Source organism: Aptenodytes patagonicus, chromosome 4 (assembly GCF_965638725.1).
Source record: "Aptenodytes patagonicus chromosome 4, bAptPat1.pri.cur, whole genome shotgun sequence".
In the NCBI taxonomy this organism is placed as follows: Eukaryota; Metazoa; Chordata; class Aves; order Sphenisciformes; family Spheniscidae; genus Aptenodytes; species Aptenodytes patagonicus.
In genome coordinates, this window is record NC_134952.1 from 1757695 (window position 1) to 1783010 (window position 25316).

Consider the following 25316-nt stretch of genomic DNA (forward strand, 5'->3'; position numbering starts at 1 on the left):
AGCCATCCCTTGGGCTCTTGAGTTCATCCTTCTCGCTCCCTGAGCTTTAACACATCCAGCAAAACCCTCCTGTCCCTGTTCTACCTTCTTTGGGTGACCTCCTCATTTTTGGTCATATAGAACGAAGTTTGGCCTGCCTTCACCTTTCTTTGAAGCCCATCACTCCTTCCTCCCTCCCTAGGGCTGTCCAACTGGATTTGCCTCCACTGGATTTTCTTCCTGGGCTAGACTGCCAAATATTTCTGGTGAAGGAGAGACAGTTCATCCTTTTTCCTCCTGTTTCTGAACATCCTTGGCGCAGCAGGTAGTGTATTCCTGCTTTGTTCCGCAGGTCGCTTTGGTAAATATTTCTCTTTGCACACAAACTTTTGCTTAGGGCCACAGTTTTGACCCCAAGAGGCAAACCAGAATCCAGTGCTGAAGTGAAGAAGGACCGGGTTTCTGGGTTTCTGGGTTTCTGCAGTCATTGAGTTTATACACAGCTGATGTGAGGCCGGATGGGTTTCAAGGAGCTTTGAGCAATTATAACACAAGCCTGTCAATCATATCAACACGGTCAGCTCATCAGCAGGTTTTTCTGAAGCCACATCAAGGATGTTTGCAGAGCTGACCTAAAAGTGTGTTGCCTTCTTTTTTAGGCTTATCTTAGTCCAAATTTTGACATTTTCCAAATGGTACCAAACAGTGAGGTCTAGAAACATTTGAGGCAGGAAGTACTCTGGTCTTCCCAGCCTTGGAGATCAAGATAGTCAGTGCGTGGGGCTTCTATGCCGCCTCATACTGCCTGGTGCATCCTCCCCGCATCTGCCTAGCTTTTTCTGCCACCCCAGCTGGTTCCACAGATTCTCACATTCCCCACCACTCTTTTCCAGGCAGGTTTTTTCCTTAGGCTAAACCTCCCTGTGTCTCCTGGCCAGCAGTTGTTTGTCTTGTCCCCTGTGTGTCATGGGCCAAAGGGCTGCCACTGTTTCCCTGAGAGTCATTTTGAAACAAGAAACATTTGTGCATGGGTGCTGCCCTGGGATGGATGGATGGATGGATGGATGGATGGATGGATGGATGGATGAATGGATGGATGGATGGATGGATGGATGGATGGATGGATGGATGGATGTTCTGGAATGGTCCCAGCTCAACTTTCCTGAGTTGCATGAATCCCTTAATCTCTCAGTTATCACTTCGCCATTCATAAAAAGAGATGGCTACAGTTCTCTCACCTTGTTTCTATGGCTATTTTTGGATTAGGGACCATCTATTGCCATGTGAGTGTGCATGGTAGGGCCCTCCACAGCAATCTTACTTGGGGAAGACAGACAAAAGTTCCGTTCCTGTTTCCATTGTAACCGGTTTCACCCTCACAAATGCGTTTCGTTTAATCAGCATATTTTATGTGCCTTCCCTGCCCAGGGATTTCTCCACGGACCTACCCAAACAATTCTTTCTTTGCTAAATCTGTTGTCCGGAGCTCTGGGGAGGAGCTTTTTGGGATAGGTCTAACATAAGTAACAATGGGATTTTTTTACACCTGACTGATCAATACCTTGATTCATTTGTAAGGAAAGGTAGCAGGTAATTTTAGGAGGGGTGTGTGTATGTGCGTGGAAAGAGTGTTTTTTACTTAACTCTATTCATCTCAGCATCCACCCAGCAGTCAGGAGAAAGCCCAGATCTGATATATAAGGCAGCAAGGAACAATGATCCCTCTCTCTTCGCGGTATTTGCAGCGTGTCTCTTCTGGGTGGCTTTTCTCAGCGCATGGGTTCCCCCTGCCCCCCCGCCCCCCCATGCAAGTAGTTACACAAAAGGCAGGAAATTCCTCCCTGTTGGGACGAACGGTGGCGGTTGTCTATGCCTGGACTTTCCCCGTCCCTGAAACCTCCTGCTATGTTTTTTTTTTTTTTCTTCAAACTTAGGAAGAAATGTTGCCTTCATAGCACTGATTCCTTGACAGATTCTCCTTGTTTAAAGGGAGAGGTTGTGTCCTGTCCTTCCCCCAAGAGGGGACAGCAAGGCTGCCTGCGCATTGCCTCCTCCAGCTCCGGCTGTGCAGATGGAGGAGGTCGATGCAGCTTCGCTGATTTGACCAGAAGGAAGGTTTTCCTGCAGCTCAGACCTCAACAAGGGGACGAGACACAGTGCCAGGGAAAGCGAGTCCCCACGTCCCCGCTCTCAGCACCCTTGTGTGAGGTGGGACACCGAGCCAAACCCATCCCTTCTTTAACGCATGGGGCGATGGGGCTCAGGTCACCTCTTTCGGTGCAAGAGCATCGGAATATCTCATTCCCGAGAGGAGGGCAAACGGTTTCCAAGGAAAATATTTTTTCGTTTGTTAAAAAATCCACAAAAACTCACATATGTTCCAGTGATATTACTCTTCCTGGGCAAATAGCCGCTTCAAAAATAGAACACTAGAAAAGAATCTGCAAAATAATTAAAAATAATAATAAGCAGAAAAATCCAATCATTTCCCCAGTTTCCCAGCTAGATGTTTCAATTGCATCTCATTGCTATTTCATTTTGAAATTTGCTTAAACATAATCATACTCTTCTTTAAGAAGTCAAAAACCCAGCTCAAGAATAATGCTTTTTTACTCCAAATAAGGTTTTTTTAACACTTTCTTTTTCCCCACTGAGTAGCTCAGGAAATGCTCATTTTGGATGTGAAATACAGTTATTAGAGCCATTCATTTATTTATGACTTTTCAATCCTGACAGAGGACTAGGAAACTCCCTAAATGCACAGCTCCAGAGTGGAGCACGGTAGAAGCTTTCAAAAGGAGAGGAAGGCCAGGGATCACACTTCCCTTCTGAGTTGCCAAGAGGAAAAAAAAAAAGTATTTTCTCGACTTCTTCATGCTTTATATATAACACCTAGAAATGGCTGTATGAATTATTTCCCTTCTCTATTTTGCTCATGAAAAACCAAAACGTGCAAATCCTCTGGTTTCCTAAGAGAACTTGCTGGAGGATTAATGAGGTGATGCCACGAGGAAACGCAATTTAAGAACCCTGAACAGCTCCAGCAAAAAAACCTTCCCAGAGCGTTTAAATACCCGTTTAGCTAAAATACCGGACCCAGCAGTCGAGAAAACTCTCGCTGCAAATGTTCAAAAGCACTGCCTGAGCTTTCAGTGTGGAAGAAGTGCCCTGGTGCTTCTCTGAATCATCAGAGGAGCCTCTGTGTTAAGAAGAGATTCAGGGAAGGAGGGAAGGAAGGACAAGGAGAGGAGAGGGGAAGGGAAGGGAAGGGAAGGGAAGGGAAGGGAAGGGAAGGGAAGGGAAGGGAAGGGAAGGGAAGGGAAGGGAAGGGAAGGGAAGGGAAGGGAAGGGAAGGGGAGGGGAGGGGAGGGAAGGGAAGGGGAGGGGAGGGGAGGGGAGGGGAGAGGCGAGGCGAGGCGAAGCGAAGCGAAGCGAAGCGAAGCGAAGCGAAGCGAAGAGAAGAGAAGAGAAGAGAAGAGAAGAGAAGAGAAGAGAAGAGAAGAGAAGAGAAGAGAAGAGAAGAGAAGAGAAGAGAAGAGAAGAGGAGACGAGACGAGACGAGACGAGATGAGACCGGACCTTTGAAAGGGCAAGCCTGCATTAGGAGGAGGAACACAGGTGGCTGTTTAGCAGGTACCCTGTTTACAGGGTACTGAATGAGGCTTCTTACTCTGTCAGTCAGTTAATTACAGGGTGAACCTGAAGACACCGCTTCACATTTTGTGTCTCAGCTACTCCATGCATGAAATAGAGGTAGTGGAAAATGATGCTCACTCATCATCATAAAGATTAAGGAGCCAGGCTCTGCTGCTTGGCTTCCTAAAAGAGGGTCACCTGCTGGGACATGGGGATTAAAGGTTGGGGAGGCTGGGGAGTGGGAGAAGCACTGGGGGACAGTGGTGAAGGACCTCTTGCAGGGGCTGGATGGGCTCAGTGCACCATGGGAAGGAGGTGTGGGGACTTGGATGGAGGGTTATGGACCTGAATTTACAGAGGTGTTTTTTGGAGGAGATTTGGAAGGTAATCATGTTGCAGAGATTAATGGAAGCTATCATGGCTGGGAGGGGTGGTAGGATGTGGCCCAAGACTTCAGAGCTGTGTCTCTGCTAGCAGTCAAGACCAGGACACAGGTCCCGAGGGGATGGGGCTCGTGCTGTCATCCTGAGCGAGCGCCCTGTCTGAGGCTGCAATGAGATGAGGGTTTGGGGGTGTGGGGGATGCCGGGACCCTCCAGGAGGGCAGCGGGGGAGAAAGAAGACATCCTGGGGCTGGAAGGGGTGAAAGGGGCCATGCCGCGGGGTGCTCGGGGCTCGCCCAAGACACAGATCCACAAGCTGCTCCGGGTTTGGGGAGAGGCCCCCCCCCCCCCCGGGGACAGGGATCCGGGGCCGGGGAGGCGGGGAGGAGCGGGGCCGGGCCGCCAAGCCCCTCCCCGCGGGGCCGCGGCCGCGGAGAGGCGGGGGCGGCGGCGGAGGCAGCCCGGGGAAGGCGGCGAGGGCTGCCCCGCCGCTCGGGCACGGCGGAACCTGCGCCCCGCGGACAGAAGTTTGCTGCTGAAAGAGAAGGGGGGGGGGGGGGGGGGCGGGGAAAAAAAAAAAAGAGAAAAAAAAAAAGGAATAAAATAATAAAAAAGGAAGGAAGCGCCCCCTCCGCAGCTGCCCCGGAGGGATGAGGCGAAGAGCGGCCGGCGGGACCCCGCGCTGCCCGGCCCGGCTACGGGCATGACCCGGGGCCGGAGCGGGGCTGAGCCGGCGGCGGTGTGAGCGCTCGCCCCGGGAGGGCCGGGCCGGGGCGGCGGGGACGCCTCCCGCCCTGCCCAGCCTCCGCGCATCCTCCGGCACCGCCTGCGCGGGCCGTGCCGAGCCGAGCCGAGCCGAGCCGAGCCGAGCCGTGCCGAGCCGAGCCGTGCCGTGCCGGTCGGTCCGAGCCGTGCCGAGTCGGTGTGATCCGAGCCGTGGCGAGCGGTAGGATGAGGGGCATCCTCTACTTCTGCACGCTGATCCTCCTGGGTGAGTAGCGCGGCGGCAAGGGGGAGCGGGAGGGGGGTGGGACACACAACTTTCTGCTGGGGTTTGCTTGCGGGGGCATTTCGGCCACCCCCGGGCACGGGAGGTCTCCCCCTCCCCAGCACCCCAGGAGCAGTGGCAAGCCCCGGGGTAGCATCACCCGGCTTTCTGTTGTCTCGTTTGCTCTGGAACCCAAGCGCTGGGATCTTTCCTACTGTCACTCCGGATAGTCCTGTTTGCCGCCGAAATGGCTAAATTTACCCAGGGGATTAAGGCACTTCTTGCTGGGCAAGAGGAGCTTGGAGGGATGTGTTGGGGGGGGGGGGGGGGGGGGGGAGGGAGGGGGAGGCAGATTTTGCACCGCGCCGGGAGCCCCGCGGTGATGGTGAAGCTGGAAAATGTCGGGGGTTCGGGGCCGGTGGGAGTGGGCTGGCAGCCCCGGCTCCGCCGCTGCGCTGTGCAGCACCGTGCACCGCGTCCTGAGCGCCGACCCGACCCGAGCGTGTGTTTGTGTGTGTGTGTGTGCGCGTGTGTGTGTGCGCGCACGCTCAGGGGTTCCCGCTGCAGATTTCCTCCCCCCCCCCAAAAAAAAAATTGGGCTGTCCTCAGGGCTTTTTTTTCACACCGGGAGCGGGGGGCTAAGGACCCCAGATGTCTCCCCCATCCCTATCTCAGCTCTAAAGGCAGCCCTCGTCCACTGTCGTGGTTGGGAGATGCTGTCCCCCGTGGGATGCCGCCGTACCCGCGGGGATGTGGTCTGCAGCACCCGTCCTTTCAGCATCCCGCTCGCATCCTGCTTCTCCCCAGCTCGGAGCGGACGGTTCTCCTGCGTGCAATTCCCGGGGCTCCCCGCGTCCCTGGCAAGAGCCGTGCGTGAAGGGGCTGCAGCCCGGGGGCTGGCAGCACCCGGCAGCGGGCAGCCACGGCTGGGAGCCGCCCCGCTGCCTGCCTTTGCCTGGATGCAACCCCGCCAGCTCCCCTTAGGGTATTTTTCCCCCCCCCCCCCCCCTCCCTGTGCTCCTTTGAAATAGCAAACCCAAGAATGAGTCTGTGCTTAAATAGACCGGGAAAGGCTGTGGGGAGGCTGGGGGTAGGATGAGCCGGTCCTTTTCGGGTGGCCACTGGGGGAGGAAAAGGTCTTGGGACGTATCGAAGTGGCTGGGACATTCCGGCCCGCCCGGCATGACCCGGCACTGCCTCCTCCGCACCCCGAGCATCCCTGCTGTGAGACCACCTCCTGGGGAAGACCCCGGCTAGGTTTTTCCCTCGGTAGGGAAGGCTTTGTGAGAGCTCCAGGTAACTCCTCTTGCCGGCTCTCCCTGTCACTAGATGTCAGCAGCAGCAACTCTTGCAAGTCCCAAATGCAGGGGATGGATTTCGACCCCCCCAAGAGGGGCCACCTCCAGCCAGGGAGTGCTTTGCTCCAGGGGTTTGGAGGAGCACCGGGACCTGGACATGCCCCTGTTTGGGACAGCTCCTGCCTCGCAGGGGCTGGAGCTGTGCCCTGGGCTGGGGAAGGTCTCAGCCTCCCTCGGAGCTGGTGATTTTTCCTGCAAGGCTCACAGGGCCTCTGGGTGGGAGTCCAGGTCTCTGCACGATCCGTTTTCCAAGTGGTTCAGATTGACTGACTCACTGATTGACTGCCTGATTGACTGACTGGTGGACAGATTGATTTTTCTCTAGAGAAAGTGGACTTAAAGAAAAGAGCAAATGGCCAGCTCTCCATTGTCAGCAATGCAATTGGGAATAGCGGGCAGGTTTTAAGGGTACACTCATCGCCTCCGGTCCAAGCCAGAGCAAAGCCATCAGCCAGTATTCACCTTTTGGCCTTCTGATCTTGGGGTCTCCAGAAGGACCTTTTCATCTCTGAACTGGTATTTGACCCCTGCAGGCTCAGCACTTTCCCAGCAGTCGCCATTCAATGCCCTCAGCCTGCTCTCTAGATATTTTCTATATGTTTGTGGTATGGATGGATGAGGGCTGCTCGTTTAGATGTGCCTGGGGAGATCTCCTGCAGGGATTGGGGGTGCCAGGGTACCGAGCTGGAGACAGCGACCTCTGCAAACTGCAAGCATGGAAATTCCCAGCTTCATCCATTCCGGCTGCGAACCACATGGCCTGCTGTATGAGCGCCTTGCTTTTTGTGTGTGTGTCCCCTGCCATTTTCAGGACGCTCCTGGGTGGAGGACGCAGGGCTCGGAGAAATTGCGGCTCTCCAAGGTGGGACTAGGCAGCGTCGCCATCATCCAGCCTGGGTGGAGAGTTCCTGCTGTCACTTCATACCCAGCTCCCTGGTGGCACAGGCGCACAGGGTGACCCAGACCAGGCAACTTATATAGTCGAACACAATTTTTTTCCCCCTCAACCACTTTTCAACCAAATCAGCTCCCTGATCTGTCTCACCAGCAGCCACACGAATGCCAGTGCCAGCGGCAAGGACAGAACAGGAGCTCACAGCTGGGGACAGGGACATGGCTTTGGAGAAGTTCATTGCTGTCTTGGTGTCCCCTGATACTTACTTGCACCTGTGGTATTGGCTAGAAATCCCACCCATAAGACAGTGGTGAGGCATTCAAGAAGACTTTATGGGAAATCAATGCTCTAGAAAGCACTGACATAATTAAATATAAAGACTATAATTAATTTTAGCAGGACACTGGATTACACCTGTAACCAGCCCCCAAAGCGTTGCCTATTCCTTGTGCACCTTTCAGAGGTCACATCAGTCCCTGAGCTAACAAAATAATTATTAAAGAATGAGAGTGAAGATTTGGGCTAGAGTTGAAAGCAGCAGTTTGTTGTGAAGTCCCCATGGGACCAAGAGTAATTTCTGGACCATTGCGATGGAGGGCAGGATCCCAAAATGGCATCTGCGCCGTCTTCTGCCAACAACTGCCGTGTTTACCTGGCAAGTTTTACTGCGCTTAGTAGTTAGCATAATTTCTGGCGTATGTTTCCCACAGGCTCTTCACAGATGCAATCAAACACAAGAGATCGTCTGGCGGATTTTCACCTGGTTTGGGAACTCAGATCCCAGGGGGAGAGCAAAAATCTCTTGAAAAATGTGTCTGTGTGTATGAGAGAGAAAAACGCTCCTTAAATTAGTGCCTTTGTCAGTTCTGACAGGAGCAATCCGTTATTTGCATCAATAAGAATGTGATATTTATGTCTCTCAGTGCGGAGGAGAAATGCAACTTCTCCCTCAACATGCTGTCCTCAAACACTGTGCAAATTCCTCTGCAAGGATCTCACCACACCCAGAAAGTATTTTTTCCAGAGCTCTGGAGCCTTAAATAGTAATTACTGCTGGGTAAAAATTAGTCCTAGTTAAGTCGAATAATTAATATTAATTACTGTGAATAGTGTTTTATTTTGCTTTTGGAGACAGAAATGTCTTCTCTGCTCTCCTGGCAATTTTCACAGAAGACTTCTATTGTGCCTGAAATTTCCTTCATCATTTTCACACAAGACTTGTTCATTTTTATAACTTTCCACTTGGCCATTTTTAAACATGTCTTTTAATGTCACTAGTTTGCTACCTTTCAATAAAAAATGCTCTGTTACCAAGATATCCATGATTTCTTTTTCCCTCCAGCGGACTTTATATTCCTTCTGCTTCCTTAAAAAAAAAAAAAAAAAAAAGACCTCTTTCTTTGCAACCTAAAAGTGGAAGAGGACAAATTCAAAGGAAGTTCTCCTGCTAAAACAGTTTTTTAGAAGGAAACATTTCACTGAAAAAACCAAAAAGGAACAAAACTATGAAAAGCTTGTTCCTGTCAATCTTCAGTTCAGTACAGTTCCCTTGTTTCAAGTGCATCTGTCAAAATTCCCTCTGGTAACATCTCCTGGCAGTGGACTTCAAGCCTAAATGGACTGATGGTGTCAGCTATGCGATAGCAGGTGGGAGAGAAGGGCTGGGAAGACACTTCCACCACCCCAGGTGGACTACCTTCATCTCTTTTGGCCATTACAGCTTTAACGGTTCAAATATGGGCGTATTGGGGCTGGTAAAATCAGAGTGGAAAATCAGGGTTGAGAGGAAGAGTTTGAAGAGGTGGATGGGAAGTAGAAGCCATGGATGGGCATTATGTCTTGGAGACGGACAAGGAGGAAAACCAAGTTTGGTGTGACTGGGGGGGGAGTGTGTCCAGGTGTGTATGGGAGGGGGTTGTGGTGATCAAGGTGATGGAGGACAAGGACTCAGGACTCTTGTATGGAAAGCAGGAAGGATTTCCAGAAGGGGAAGCCACCATTTTTCCTGGGTAAGGAGATCCTGGGACTGCCACAGGGAAGAAAAATGAGTGTGCAGGAAGGATAGGTACCTTCTAAGGTCACACCACATTTAAACCAACCGTGACTCCTCCAAGATTTTGGTCTAATAACAAGTGATGCCACAGCTGGCTGCTGCTGAGCTGTAGTGAGCTTGATAGCTGTTAAGAAAGGTCGTTATCTTCATGAACATTTCCAAGCATCTCCCTGCATCTTACAGGAGCTGAGCTGGTAAGAAACCTTACCCCAGCTGCAGAACTTCCTCGGGGGTCCTTCAGTCACCCAGCAGTGACACATCTTTCCCTGCCGCCGGGAATGGCAGCCATGCAAGGTGCAGGGCATGGCCAGACCTCCAGTGTGTTCTCGGAGCCTGGTCGTCTCCTGCACTCTCTGGTCCATCTGACTGGAGCTGTTGTGGGGACCGGGATTTAGCTGCCTGCAGCAGGTGGCTTGAAGGAATGAATGACCCCCAGAGATGGAGACTGAATAAACCTCTCTGGGACCCTGGTCCACTGCTTGACCATCCTCATGGGGAAAAAGTGTTTCCCTGTATCCTATTGGACTAGATATATATTCCCCAGCTCAAAACTGCCTTGGCCATATCCTGTCACTCTTGAGTCTCATCTCTTTTCACCTCCCTTCATGTGAATCCCTCTTCTTCCTCCACAGGCAGCTCCTCAGTGCACATGTTCCTCTTTCTGTCCAAAGCCATCTGGGAAGCAGTTTGCATGAAAGAGGCAGTAAAAATAGTTGTGCTGTGGTTTTGATTTATTGAATCCAACTGGAAAATCCTCTCTGCGATATCTGCTCTCGCTAAGTGCTTTGACAGAGTTATTAGCAGCACTCCCCCACGCTACTGCTGACATATGGGTTGGGGGGTTTTTTTGACACACAAGCGCAGGCAGCCGGTTTCAAGTTCATGGGTCCAGTTTATTGAGGAGAAAGGAATGGGGCAGGTTTTCTGGTGCTTCTTCCAAAAGCAGGATCAAATCGCTCATCTTTCATACATCGCCAGGCTAAGCCATCTATTCTTTGCCTCCAAGGGGATGGCAGTTCACTTTGGGATGGGATTTTAAACAGGTCCAGATGCTGAAGGGCTGCGAGTTAAGACCTGAGAAACTGGTGGGTTTTGCTTTCCTCCTGTCTTCCTGTTACTTGTACACATAATTTGAGTCAAGACTCAACGTTAATGCAGGTCTTTAACCGCAAGCGGTCCGTGCTGCAGACTGCCTTGCAGGACACGTTGCACACGTGTTTCAGATCTCTTCTGCCTCGAGGGAGTTCAGCTGCTAATGGCTGCAAAACCCATGAGGAGCGGAGGTGCCTGTGGGAAGTGGGCTCTCTTCAGATAGGCAGCAATGGGAGCATCTTTGGGAATCCCTGTATGCGTGATTTGAGGTCTCTGGAGGCTCAGAGCTGTACTGGACCTGGCAAATGCTCAGGACAGGTCTTGGGGGAGCTCCAGGGTGCCTTCAGAGAGGGCGAATTGAACACAATCTCTGCAAAATAATCAGGCTTTGCTTCAAGCTTTGCATCAAACGAGGCTGGCTGATGCCTCTGCAGCAGCCACCTGGGAAATCCCATCATCCTTGATTAATCAGAGCAAAGGAAACACAGGGCAGCTACAGCCTCATGGGAAGGGAGCGTACACTTGGATGATGGCTGTGAATTTTTTGGAGCAAACCTGGTGTCTGGGCCACCACTCATACAGGGTTCATGTGGTCTTGTCCGTGAGAGTTTTACATAAACAGTCAAATCAATCGTAAAGGATTTAGAATTTCTCAATTCATCTTCGTTTACTGTGGCAGCCTTTATTGAATGCTTCGCTCTATTTTTTTTTTTTATCTCCATACTGGACCCTCCATATGTCTCAGCTCCACCATGATTATAACTTGCCTTTTCTTTCTGTCCATTGCTCGTCTGCATCACCCCTAACTGGTGTCCAGGACCTGCAGACTGGGTCCCAAGTGTTGGCTGTGGATGCAATGATCTGGCTTGCAGCCAACCTGGCCCCTTCTTCAGACTTGCCCCAGAGAGAAAAGCCCGAAGGAAACTCATAGCTTCTCAGAGCTACCTGTCTCCGTGACTTTGGATAAACAAGTCTTAATAACAGGCTAGGTATTTCTTCTGAGATTTTAACTTCTGTGCATGCGAAAAAAAATGCATCTCCCCATGACAGCCTTCACGGCAATATCTCTCAGATATTATACAGCTGACTTGGTTATCTGCAATCTGGAAATAGGTAGCAGATGTCTCCTGTAGCGCCGCGCATTTTTTTCTTTGTTGCTGTCTGTGTTTTCCTTTGATGTTCGGTACGTACAGCAGAAGGCACCTTAAAAAGATGTCACAAGGCATGAGGCGACATAAATCCATGCACGCTGAATCTTCTGTAATAAAGGCTGCAGGTTAGGACGATGTGTTTGCCATCTGCTAATGGAGAGGGGAGCAAACCAGCATGCTGAATTATTAGACGGGGCTTGAAATGAATCAAAGCCATTTGACCTGTTTGTGTAAAGCCCCAGACAAGGCTGAGTTTGCCTAAGTGTTTCCTCTGCACGGTGAGGAATTACACTCCTGCTTGCAAGGGTTAGTTGATTTATGCCCCGGGTTTGACACATGAGTTATAGCAATTTCATGGTAGGTTTTGGGGTTTTTTTTGTCCCCTTCCAATCTGTTTGTTTTGTTTCTTCCACTTGGTAAGAGAACATAACCCGTCGAGGCTGCTTGAGAAACAAACTGCACACCTTGGTCTGCCTGTCACAGCCGCATCATCTTTCGGAGAGAGAGGGCACAGGCAGAGTTATCTTAGCTGAGCTTTCCTTCCAGTGTGAGAAAAAGTGCTCAGGGGTCGTGGTGCTCACAGCCTATAAACACCTTCAAGGTAATGTGAAGGAGTTGTTCTCCGCCTTGCAAGGAGATGGAGTGAGGAGGAACTCAAGTTAGGAATAAAAGCTTTGCTTTCAACCAGGACAACATCTGATTAGTTGATTAGGGAGGGAAAAGAGCAGGGTTCCCTTTGGGAAAGTGATGGGATCATTTGGGGGTTGTCAGGCTTTGTAGGCGTTAGCCAAGCTAATTAGCAAAGCCATAAGTTGTGCTGGCCCAAGGAACTCCTGAAAGGTGGTTGGGTGCCCCATTCCCAGAGAATTTCCTGGTTTTCCCTATTTGACTGGAAAGCTCGTCTCCTTTTTGTTAATTGCAGGGAAAAACTAAAGGAAATGTCCTAAGACCCAGATGAGGAAACTCCTCTAGGATCCAGTCTTATGGGGCTCTCCTGCTGTTTTGGGAAAAAGATCAGGAATTGCGTTAAACTTGCAACACGAGACTTCTCCGTCAGGGCCAGAAGGTGCGGGAAGGGAACAGCGGAGAAGATCCCGAGCTGATTCTGGTCTGGAGGTGGGAAGTGGAGGAGAAAGGGCTCCTGAGAGGTTGGAGAGAAGATGCAGATGAACCTTAGTAGGGAATCCAGGAGCTGGGAGGATGAAAGTGTAGGACCGTAAAGGTCTGAGAGCCATTCCGGAGCTGGGGAAGCCGTAGGGGTTGGATTCCCCCGTCTGCGAAAGGTGACGTGAGTCCCCGCAGGCGAAGTGCATGCGAAGTGACAGCTCGGGAACCCATCCGTCAGCGTGGAGTGTGGAGGCATACGTGCTGGGTAAAGCAGCTTCAGAGTTACCACGCTCCTGGGACTAATGCAAGGAAATTTATCTCCCTTTCCTGATACTGCTTCATTCTTCCTCCCTGCAGACCCAGCCAGGCCAATCTCTAATGTGTACTGGAAAGCCTGTTAGTAATTAAGTACCTGACTCAAGGGGGTCCAGATCCCTAGTCGAGTTTGTTATACGCTATCGCATTACCAATAAGTATTAATTATAATCGGAAGGGCTAGAGCAAAAAAACAAAGTAACAAACAGATGAACAAAAAAAAAACACAAATAACAAAATGAAATCCAGTGAACTCTCCCAAAAGTGCCTAATCTGCAGGGTGAAAGCTTTCCTGCAGGATAAGGAATTACGGCATCTGCTTCTGGGTGTCTCTCAGGTTTTGGAAAATGATGCAAACTTACTGCATCACAGTGTAAAACAAGGATATTTTTAAGGTAGGGGAATTATTGTGAGGCAGAACCAGGCGACAGTGCAGCGTTTGACCTGGGATGTTTGTGCTTGCGTGAAGCGGCTAACTACAAGCCGGGGTCAAAATTTCTCATCAACATATCAGGAGCAACGTGACTTTTAGCAGCGCCTGCTGTGCACACAATCTACCGAGCTCTTATTTTGGTACCTAGGCAGGAACTGAATTCAAGTGCGGTAGTTGACTAATCTGCGCTGAAAATCTTCCCGTATCCCCTACACGGGGATCACTGAACCTGCTTTGCGCCGGGATGAGAGATGTGCACTGCTAAAGAGAAGGGGCTGAATTCAGCGATGTGCCACAGAGACGGGAGCAGCCGTGGGGTGCAAAAAATAAAAGCCTCCAATAGAAAGGCAGGCTGGAAAACAGAAACTCATTGCCCCAGAAAAATACTGAGCTTTTGGTACAATTTGGCTTCTGAACAACAGTGACAAATCAGGAATAATAAAAATTGCAATAAAAGATAGCGAGTGGAAAATAAAATGCTTATTGAGGATAATTCCAGGGGAAGAAAAATGACAACTAAAATAAAGTCTCAGATGTCCCTGTTCTGTTTTATCTGCTTTTATTAAGAAAACAGAAATTGGTCTTCCTGGAGGGACACTGGACAGGAAGAGAAACGGACCCTGTTGCTCACTTGTCCCCTGCCTGCGCACCAGACAGGGGTGGTCCCAGCAGGCTGCAGGACATGGCTTTCATCCCACCTGGTTTTCACCTGGTCTTCTGAACTTTTCCTTTAAATCAGTGGAGAGAGGTTGACAGGTCCAGAGGGACACTTACCCTCTCTACAGATCAGTGTTATCTCCAAGGACTACGAAGCGAATCAAGAGGACAATTTTAGGCCTTTTGCTGATTTTCAGGTGAAGTTCCATGAGATGAACTTCACCTAAGCCACCAAGGTTTCTTATCCTCCAAGAGAGCAGCTGGATGGAAGGAGCAGTCAAGGAGCCGTCATTTCAATGTACTCAACTCAAAAAAAAAAAAAAAAAAAAGGAAAAAAGGAAAAAAAAGAAAGAAAGATTAAGAAAGTAATATTAAAATATTTAGCACTTTGTTTTTCTACTTGCAAACCCCAACTTTTCCCAGGGAACGCATTTTCCCATGGAAAGAAAGAAATCCAGTGGGAATTCTCTAACTGTTTCACAGACCTGATGGCTGCGGTCACAGTGATGATTGGAAGTACCTGGAGTTGGTGACTCTTCTGGGGGTCACAGAGGCCACTCATAAATCACACAGTGCCCGAGAGCCTTTGGAGCCATGGGAATTTGATTGTCAAACCTATTAAAATCCCTGAAGTGGTTTTGGCCATGGCCAGCTAGCCATCTCCCATGCATTGGTCAGGAGCTCGCACAAGCCAAGGACCATTCCCAGTTGGTTTGCAAGTGGTTGCTCTGTTTTGAAGGGGAAGAGAGTTTAATAGCACAGATGAGGCAGTTCTGGGCCATTTGGACCAGCACCTTGAGCCTCCTTAATTAACTAACCTAGGGACAGCACGAGAGTCCATCCTTTCCCTCCCAGACACTGTCCGTTTCTCAGACAGCCTGCAGATGTTGTTGGACAAACGTGGTTCAGCTTAATCTCTTTCAACTCCCTGCATCCATCTTCCTTTCTGCTGCTTCCAGCTCAGAAGGCAGAACACTGACAATGACATGAGATAATATAAAATAAATGATAGCGCTGCCTAGTTTGATCGGGAACAGATAAATCCCCCTGTTTCTAAAGAACGCAGGTGCATGCGAACCCACATGCATGCAGACCCAGCAAGGGGCCGGGGATGCGCATACGCAAAGCGAGTCCATCAGAGGTTTCTTGCAGAGCCTGTGCAGCGGCTGTATCAGCTCTGAAGTGTCCTCTCCAACAGGCAAAGCCTTTCTTGGCTTGCCATTGCAGTTAGCATGACCTCGTGAAAGATAAGACACGTAAGAAAAGTCTGAGGAAGCTTGATTTATCCAGAGTTGAAAAGGGAAGAAAGACACAGGAGAGAACATGATCACACTCTATAAATACCTTCAAGGTAACAGAGCAAGGGAAGGAAGAGGATTAGTCACACTTCTGTAAGACAGGGAGGGGAGGAGAGAGAGCAACAGCATGAAGCAGAGAAAGAAAAAGTTTTAAGTTGAGTATTAGGAGCAATGTTTAGGCTGGTTTTCTTTCTCATTTTTACTGGAAAAAGAAATTGAAGGGCTTCCGTTTGGGCTAGGCTTGAGGCTTGATGCAGTTTTTTTAGAAGAGTTGTGGGTTGTGGACGTGAGGATTAAACGGTGGATCTGTGAGTAGGATCTGCAGGTCCTAGGTGCATCCATGAGCTAAACAAGGGACCTGCGTAGCCTCCAAGACAGCAACAGTGTCACTAGGTGCAGGGTCGCCCTGCTGCCTGGCACACTTGGAAGTGAGCGTTGGCCAAAGTTCTTTTACGCCCCCTTTTCCCTGCACCCCATATATCCCACACTCATGTTGAAGGTATCATGGAAAGATGGTGCTGCTCAACCAAGGGTCTTAATGGTCATTTGGTGGTAGATCTGGGGGGTGGCTCAGTGATGGATGATGAGTCTGGGTCAGCCAAGAGGCTTGGCTAACCCTGGGCTCTGCCTCTTGTTAATGGGTGATGAGGTGGCTTCTCCTCCTCTCCATTAAAACCACCTTGCTCTTGATGCCTTAGACCTGCTCTCAACCTCTCCACCTCTCCCAGGCCCTTCCTGCCCCCAGGACATGATGCCTCCTGCCCTCAGACCTGGTCCCATCCTCCCTGGAAATGGAGGTGAGGAAGGTAGGAGCTTGGATGTGACCTTCTTGAGGGACTGGCTCCAAGTCAGGCTTGGACAATTATTCTTATTGTCACGTTCCATTATTCTGGAAATCAAAAGTAAGTGTTTTCCAAAAAATGCAGGTAGCTGCTGCCAAGATTTTTCCCTGTCTCCTCAAGCAAGTGCCAAGAACTCTTTCTTCTCATAACAAATCAACGAGCCAAATATAGGTGTCCCTGGAGAAAATCCTTCAGGCTAGTAAGAATTAGCAAGTTGATTCAACCAAAGGTAAACAAGCTAACTATGCTGTTCTTCAGCCTGTGGTTTCCTGAGAAAATGAATCTTGTGTATGTGTGTCAGTCTGTCCACCCCAAATAAATTTTGAGCCCCCTGCCCAGGTTAGATAGGTTTGATAGAAGTCTCAGCAGATGATCAGATCCCACAGGTTGATGTGAAATTGGCTGTGGAAACGGGAATGAGCTCGTAGTGTTGCCCACTGGGGGAAAAGTTAGTGAAGTTCATAGCAGAAAAGGAGATGTAGAAATCCTTTCATACCGCTACTAATTTTTTCCCAGCTAAGCAGTGAAGTGTCTGATGCAGATCTGTGTAGAGCCAAAGAAACATCTTCCTGGGACCATAAAGGTCATCCATGCGGCCTGAAAGTCCAGGGATAAAAGGCAAAGTGAGAACTTTACGTGGGTTCAGGACTGCTCCTTGGAGGCTAAAGCAGCTGAGCAATGTCAAAGGAGAAGTATGGTCCTGTGGACGTTAACCATCGCAAAGTAGCATAGCTGTGATGTTAATACGATGTGCCCTCTCTCGGGCAATGCCCAGGACCTTAGTCCTGTGCCATCTGTACCTTTCAAGGAGGGCTACATTTTCCGAAGAGATGGATATTAGCATGGAAATTTGCAGGAACTCCGCCAGGTTGGGTTTGCTTGACGTGGTGTCACCTTGAACATGCCAAAGATGCAGGAAAACCTCTCAGGGGGCAGCGGGTAACTGTGGGTGATGAAGAGAATTGGGGAAAGAGTAGGCTGGTCTTCAGAGTGTCCATGGGGTCAGGGTAAAGCCTCCCAAGATGAAGTCCACCTCGTTGGACAAAGCATGGACAACAGGGAACACCTGGTGGAAATAAGACTTTTCAGCAGCTTCACTGCCCGGTTCAGCGTGTGCGGCTGCTCTGCTTGCACCTCCCACGTGCTGCTCGGCTCAGATGTGACACACAGCTTTCTCGACCTCCGTCATCTGACGTGTTGGGTGGCAAAGGTTAATGGCATGGCATGCAATGGTCGATAGCTGTTGACTACAATAGATGCTGTGACAGCTTGCAGCAAGGAAGGGACAGGGATTAAGTGAATTGGCTGGTGCTTTCTCTGCTTCTGTGCATACGATTTGTGTGCACCCATCTGAACCTCACTGCTTGTTCCTGTCGTCCCATGTCCTGCTGCCCCACAAATTCAGGGGCTGGTCCAGAGGCGCAGAGCTTTGGATCTGCCCCGTAGTATTTTATACAGAAATCACAAGGTAAAAGATCAGAAGGAAAAAAAAGGTGAAAGAGAGGGAGGGAAAAAAAAATGTTCCTTCATGGTGCTTTTGTTTTCTAACAATGTTGACATTATGTGGAGTAACCAAGTATAAAATCTGCCTATCGTTTGGGAGCTGGTGTGCAAAAAAGATGCTATTATCTGAGCCTTTTATGCCTCTTTACCCTGTCTGGATCAGAGGAGATAAATGCGTAGATAGGAGCTGAGGCTCCTATCTTTATTTAAGCTGTCAGGTACTGCTACGTTATTTTATGCTGTTTGTTATAGAAAGCCTCCACAAAGAGATATATGTTTCTATATTCCCCCATGTTTCCTATTTTAATCTATAATTTAATAATAAAAGAGATGTATTTCCCTATATTATTTTTATTTGTAGTGTCAGTGCTTCTCTTTCACTCTTATTTTTCAAATAAACATTCACGGACACAAAGCACTTAAAATATGCACATAATCAATCTTCTCTGTTCTCTTTTGGGCTCCCTTTTGACTATTATTACAGTCATACTTTAATTTACGCATTAATGCAAAAACATTTTTAGTGTAAAACAGGTTCCCCATGGGGATGGCAGACTTGCAGTGAGCACATACGCATGAATGCACGGCCATAGTTACATCCAAGCACGTTCCCACACCGCTCCCGCATCCACACGGCTCACACGTCTAAAGTTAAGCACGTGTACACATGAAATGAGGCACAAGTCACATCTGTCGATGTGAAATAGTCAATAAAGCCAGGAACAGGTTGGACCAGGTTGCCCAGGGAGGTGGTAGATGCCTCATCCCTGGAAACTTTCAAGGTCAGGTTGGACGGGGCTCTGAGCAACCTGATCTAGTTGAAGATGTCCCTGCCCAGGGCAGGGGGGTTGGACTAGATGGCCTTTAGAGGTCCCTTCCAACCCAAACTATTCTATGATTCTATGATTCCTAGCATCCTTAAGCCCTGTCCTACTGTTGTCCAATCTGGTTATCTATCAGCTCACTGGCACAGTTTTGGCTCCTCCTGACCAAACAGTGCCTTGGCACACTTAGGAGGTGTCGTAGACACAGGACACATGGGTAAAGGTGTCTCTGCTGGTGGGAGAAGGTTTAAGCATGTGGGCGCAGGCAAGCCAGAATGTACCTTTTGACCCCAGGGCCACAGATTTTGTCCAGGCTTGTTTTACATGGTAGTACGGTAAAAACCCAAGATGCCATCAGAAGCAAGGGGCTGACCTCGGTTTCCAAGGAAACGCTTCCCACCAGGAGTTAGCCATTTCTCAGCTATTCCTCAGAGCAATGTGGACGTTCTGAGGCCAAGTTACAGCTGGGTCAGCAGTCAACAAATGTGAACAGGAAATATACGGGGCACAGAGCTTTGCTTGGGTAAGTCCGTGTTTGACCTCCTGCTTCTTCACAAGCATTGACAAGGACAGGGACTTTCTCTTCCTTTCTTCTGGCTGAACTTCTATTGGTTTTACCTGTACATACCCCCATGCAGCCAACTATCCAGCAAGCCCAATGCTTGTGAAAGGGGTTGCTGGAAAAACAAGTGATTGACATATCAAAGGATAGGGAGAGCATTGATGCCCAAGACTGAAACATGGGGGCCGGGAGGATGGAGATGCCATTCTGGGTAACTAACCGAAAGTGCTCCATTTCTAATCACAAAACTTTCAGAGGTAAACCAATCACTTTGATGTTACGTGAAATTATTAACAGATGCTGGGGTTGACTTACCCATCAAGACTTGGACAATATCGTCCAAAATACTGACATGTCTTCATCATGTTAGGGCATCGAGCTTCCCATAGGTTTCTGGGAGTGTTAGGTACCTTAGAAAGAGGTAGGTCATGAATGCCTATGGGTCTGGAGCCAGCTATCTAGTGTACGTCTAGATCTTGGGTGAGTTTGCTTGAGTTGAGCCCATAACCATGATTTCTCTGCATCTGGGTCTCTCCAAAGTTTGTGACCTTACCTGCTTGAGACATCAGTATAGACAGCAGTTAAATGGCTCCAGACAGCACTGTAGGAACCACCGATGGTTGAAGCAAGCAAAGGGGTTGTGAGCTGCCTTTCTCTTGAGTTTAACAAAGGTCCTTGAAAACATTTCATCTCACTTCTTCCTCTGCAAAAATATGTCTTTCAATCATCTGAAGCCACTTAGAATCATTTGTCTTTTGGGGGAAAGTATCTGCCTTCTGCTTTGTTTTTATTTTGAGGTTTAAAAAAATATAATAGCCCTTACCGACCTCAAAATTTTCAACAGGCAGATAGCACAGCAGCACTTGGGCACATCAGTTTGATTGACTTGAGGCTGTAGCTGCGCTGGGCTGTGTGACCAGACTATACCGCCTGAGGTGCACGACGGCTGCCTGCTGTGCAAAAGTCCTACTGGGGAGCCTGGCCTTCAGGAGAGAAGGGTAGCTAAAGCTGTTTGAACAATTCCCAAGCGGCAACTTGGCACCATTTCAGGTTTAAAACAGTGAGACAATTAGTGGAAGTAGTTTCAGTCTCAATTATTTCCTTCTTATGGCAGAAAAAAAATCTGTGGAAAACTGGGACAGTTTCTTTCCAAGTGTGTTGAAATTGTATCCAAAGGGAAAATGAGGGAATCCCAACATTGGCCCAGCATCTCTTATTCCTGCACATCTGAACCCCGTGCCATCCAGTACCCGCCCCTGTCCAGCATCTTCTCAAGTCCTGTCTATAGAAACTATGGTAGGAGTTACAAGGGTTGTTAGCAGCATTTTTACTCTATCTAGTCTAAACCCAGCCCCTAATATCCAAGCCATAGGAGTTATGTTTTTTAGAAAAAAAATAGGAAAAGAGAACAGCTATGTAAGGGATTCCTTCTGCTCCCATGTAAAAACTTCCGAGAGAAAAAATTACATGAAAAAGCAACCAGGAGTCACTGAATCTAATACAGACATGTCTCTATTCTAGTGATTTTTTTTGTTTGGGTCAATATTACTCTGTTTAAACCTCAGATCGTGCTACTGCTGTCAGGTCAACGGGGCCGCAGGATGTTTCTCAACCTCCATCACTTCTTGTGGCAGCAGTGGGAGGGTTTTTCCTGGAGGCCTATGGGAGTCCAGATTCACAGAGGGACCGAGGGCACAAAGACTACCTGCTGATTCCTCCACACGGTGTTCAAAGCAAGGAGCAAAGTTTCTCTGCATCACAGAAAAGCAAAGTTGGAAAGGACTGTTTTGTCCTCTCCCTGTCAGTTCATAACTGGCATTTAGATTGGAAAGATGCACAGACCATCTTTTCCAGCACCTTTCCCAAGACCTATGAAAACTGTAGTGCAAGCTACAAAAACGTGCTCCCTGCTCCCCCTGACACATGGTGACTATTCCTGCACGTGCTGCATGTCCCCTGGGATATGAGCTCGGCCACACATGCCCAACCATGCACACCAATGCTCTGTGTCCTTCAAGGACACGGCCACAGTGCAAAGTGCAGGATAGGCTCAATCGACTGAAGCATTTTCTTCCCTGGGGACCTTGCACCCACGTTGCCCACGTTGCTGCCCGGCAGCCAGCTGGAGCACAGGTCCACAATATCTACATGGTGTTTTGGAAGAGCTTATTTGAGACCGGGAGGTCATCTTTCGTGGTCCTGGTCCATCCAGTCCACCAATGTCTCTGCCTCCCAGGGGGGTCCATGGGGGAATTGTTATTGGGACTGACAGCATGGACAATGGGTGTGCAAGGACTCAAGAGTAGTCTTAGTCCTACCAATGACCTGAACCTCTGCTGAATGACCCATATCCTTATTTATGTTTTTCTTCCTACACAGACAGGGAAAATACATGCATTTTGGCTTCATGTAGGAAATGAATCAAAAGCTTATGCGAAGGAATGACCCAGCTCGGTCCCACTGCAAAGCTTTATCCTCCTCCACCCCTGGCCACCTCCCTTGGCAGTTCATGACAACCAATTTCTACCTGTGGCTGTGTCACAGGCCCTGAAAGGCTGCCCATCTCCCCAAAGACTGCTACAGCGAACTGCAGAGGTCTGGTCTAATCAGCAGGTTTGCAGAGAAAATGAGATTTTTTTCTTCCTGGCTGACTTCCATCAGCAGCAGCTCCAGCTCTCCAAGGCACATCTCAATTAATTAATACAGTCAAACCTTATTAGAGACAATCGTTGGCCAGAAATTACCCACTCCCGAGTTCTCTTCGCTTTTCTCCTTGTTGTTTCTCACTGTTGCTTTCCTCCACACTGCCTTTCTCACCAGCAAAGCATGTCCTGGCAAAGCCTGATGTAGAGTGGGAGCTTCTTCAGTGTGCAGTGGAAGTTCAACCCTCCTCCTGTCCCAAAGCCCTGCTGCAGTCGAGGTTCCCAAGAAGGTCTCAGCACAGCCTGGCCAGAAACTGTGCAGTCAGCCGAGGCTGGGCGGCGGCATGTTACAGCAGTTGGGGTCCCAGGGGCTCTTCTGTCACCTCAAGCTTGGTGTTGGTGGAATAGCAGTGAGCTATTTCTGTGAGGCAAGTGAGAAAGTAACCCAGAAAGCCTCTGTGATGGGGGCTACTGAATCCTGGAAGTGGTGAAAGCCCTCTAGGCAGATTGAGATTTGTCCTGAGAGCCTCTGAGGGAAGGAAGGAAGGAAGGAAGGAAGGAAGGAAGGAAGGAAGGAAGGAAGGAAGGAAGGAAGGAAGGAAGGAAGGAAGGAAGGAAGGAAGGAAGGAAGGAAGGAAGGAAGGAAGGAAGGACAAAAAACAAACCCAGCACATTCAAAACCAAAGCACACATCAGCAAATAGAAAGAGTCTTTGGTTTTGTATCACCAGCCACAGCTGCTGCAGAATTCCTCACCTGATTTTTTTGATGCTTTGGAAAATACTACAGTGCAGGCAGGAGAGGGTATAGTCCTTAGGGGCAGTACGCGATGCCGAGGGAGGAAGGGCTGGGGCAACGCTGTGAAGATGGAGGCAGCAAGATCCCCTGCCTGCCCTGCCTGTCGTGAGATGCTGCTTAATTGAGAGCATGTGCTGGGGCTGGGGTTTGCTCCCCGGCTTAGCAGGAAGGGCCTGGGATACGCCAAGACCAGGAAGGTCCCCTTGCCTCAGCTCCCGCCCTACAGCTGCCCCATGCATGAGCCATGGCCATGAGTTGGTGGTGTAGCAACGTCTGGGCACACAGCTTGCAAGAGCCCTGGCTGCCCCTGAGCCCGGGAAATGAGGCTGCAGGTGGCAGAGACATGGGTTGGGGGGGTGGTCTGGGGTTCATCCTCAGCAGGGAGCAACTGTGTCCAAAACCAGGCTGATCTCTCTCAAAACAGTGGTGGCACAGCAGGAGCAGAGGCTGTTTTGTGTCTGTGGGTAAATGAGAGGCATTCTCCGGGGCTGTCAGAGCAGCACTTTTCAACAGCCTCAAATTATTATTATTATTTTCTTTTAACATGAATGCAAATACGTCAGCCTTTCTAGGTGGCTTCATTAACTACCCAGCACATCACTCAGAGCCTCACAATTCTTGTCAAGTACCGACATCCCCGTCCCATGTTCATTGCAGAGTCTGAATTCCTCTAACTCCATCTCGTGATGGAAAAGAGATTCAGGATAGGATTTAAAAAAATATCCAAAAGATAATAACAATTGTTCTTCTTCCTTACAATCACTAAATGACAGGGCGGATACCTGCCAGAGTCACCGCAGCTTACACCCAGAGCAACTCAGTGCTATATCATGGTGATAGAGCCAAAAACTGAGTCCCATCCTGGCTTTTAGTGGGTTTGAGTTGAAAAGACAAGTGGGGCAATGCCTCATCCCCTCTGTGTGTGGGAAGAAGAAATCCCTTTCTTCCCCATTTTGCTGCTTCTTGATTGAACAGGAAGAAAACAAGAAAAGTGCTGCAGGGTCATTATTAAAGCTGATCAAACTTAAAACAAAATAAATTGACTAACAACAGAAAAAGCCTTTTATTACATAAAGGTCTTGATTTGTCTGTTTATTTTCATAAATGCATCAGGCTGTTTCTTTGAGCCTCAGTTCATGCCATTCCATTTCCCAGGAATTTTACCCACCTTTTCCCCCAAAATATTATCAAACAGGGGACGTGCATCACTCTGCCATGTATCTCATGGTCAGAGACCACCGAAAGCCTCACCCGTGCCTGCTGCACCATTTGTTGGGCTGCCCCAGTGTCTCAATGCGTTCCCCTTTCTCAAGCCTGGCCTTGAGACTCAGCATTTCTCCTTGAAAGCTTCAGCTCCTAGAATCAGGTGCTTATAGGAGAATTTAATTTCTTTTCCCTGAGCAGCCATCTGTCATGCACAGGGTGAGATGCTAGAAAGCAAAATGTAGAAGACTGTGTCCTCCTATTCCTTTTGGGATGCTGTCCTGGTTAAACCATGACAGATGCAAACAGCCCTTCCCTTGTGCTGATCCCTTTCAAGGTATGTCCAGGCTGACTTTGCTTCTCCCACTGCATCTCCGCTGTCCTATAAGAAGATCCTTCTCCTCTCAGCCGCATGCCATTGAGAAGACCTCCTCCAAAGCCCTCAAAACATTGCACAGTGCAATATATTTCCTAAATAAGTGAAGCATGGAGAGGTGGTTTCTACATCTCCTTTGAGGCTGGGGAGCTCAGCTGAGAGATTTTTCAATATACTGTAAGAAAACGCAGTTGAAGAGGCAATTTTGAGGAAGGGAAAGTCGTGACCAGCCACCCCTTGTCCTGCTGCATTTCAAAACGTGTTAAGGATTTGAGCAGAAGGCACAGCACACAGACTGGCTCAAAGATGTTGAGAGAGGATCTAAACCATTGCTTCAGACGTGGATGGAGAAGACCATGCTGACTGATACACAGGGAGAGCCAGTTTTAAGTATGTTTTAGCAGCAGTATGTCTAAAATGCCTGAGCCTTGATCTTCACCTATACAAAAACGGAGTTGCAGCCTCCCAAGTCTTTGAGGCTTTTTATTTTAATGAAGGATAGGTACTCCAAAAATTACAGACTGAACTGGCAAAAGAAGTTAAGGAAATCTGAGGCACTAATTAGAACGCCACAGTCGCTGTTTTGTTACTCATACAGCCATGAAAGCTGTAGAAAGCTCAAACCAAGCTTTACATTTGATGATGCAGTGATATTTTATAGCTGAGGTAACTTTGGCTGCACTGGCTTATTTTCAGCCTTCGCAGAACCATACCTGCCTCCTGGAGGCTGTGAACCCTCTTGGTCCCTGGAGGGACAGAGGGCCATTTCTGGTGACGCTTTTCAAATCAAAGACACTGTTGCACAGGGGAGGTATCAGGGTGTCTGAAAGCAAAGGCTTCTTTGGAGAGGTTCAGAGCACATGTTTACAGATGAAATTTTCTTAGTGCACTGGTTGGGAGCAGAGAAATGTGAATAGGATAACAGATTGCCAGCTTTTAAAAGCAAGGCTGGGAGCTGTAAAACTGGCTGTATATGGAAAAGCAAGCAGAAGTCACGGAGGAAGAAAGAGCAGTCTCCTGAGGTTAAACTCTTTCAACTTGAACCATTGCAACATTCAATACTTACAACTTCCAATACTTAAAGGGGGTTTATGAGAAAGATGGAGGCAGACTTTTTAATAGGGCCTGTAGCAACAGGACAAGGGGGAATGGCTTTAAACTAAAGAGGGGTAGATTTAGACTAGATAGAAGGAAGAAATGTTTTACGCTGAGGGTGGTGAAAC

At 48.9% G+C, this 25316-nt stretch overlaps 1 protein-coding gene across 1 annotated transcript in view; it reads left to right on the forward strand.

Moving 5' to 3' along the window:
- Positions 1-4737: 4737 nt before the first annotated feature.
- GFRA4 (GDNF family receptor alpha 4) overlaps positions 4738-25316 on the forward strand; it is a 77781-nt gene continuing 57202 nt past the window's right edge. Inside the window, exon 1 of the mRNA XM_076335645.1 lies at positions 4738-4988. Within this exon, the coding sequence (XP_076191760.1) occupies positions 4949-4988 (40 nt within the window). The 5' untranslated portion in view covers positions 4738-4948. The remainder of the gene's footprint in view (positions 4989-25316) is intronic.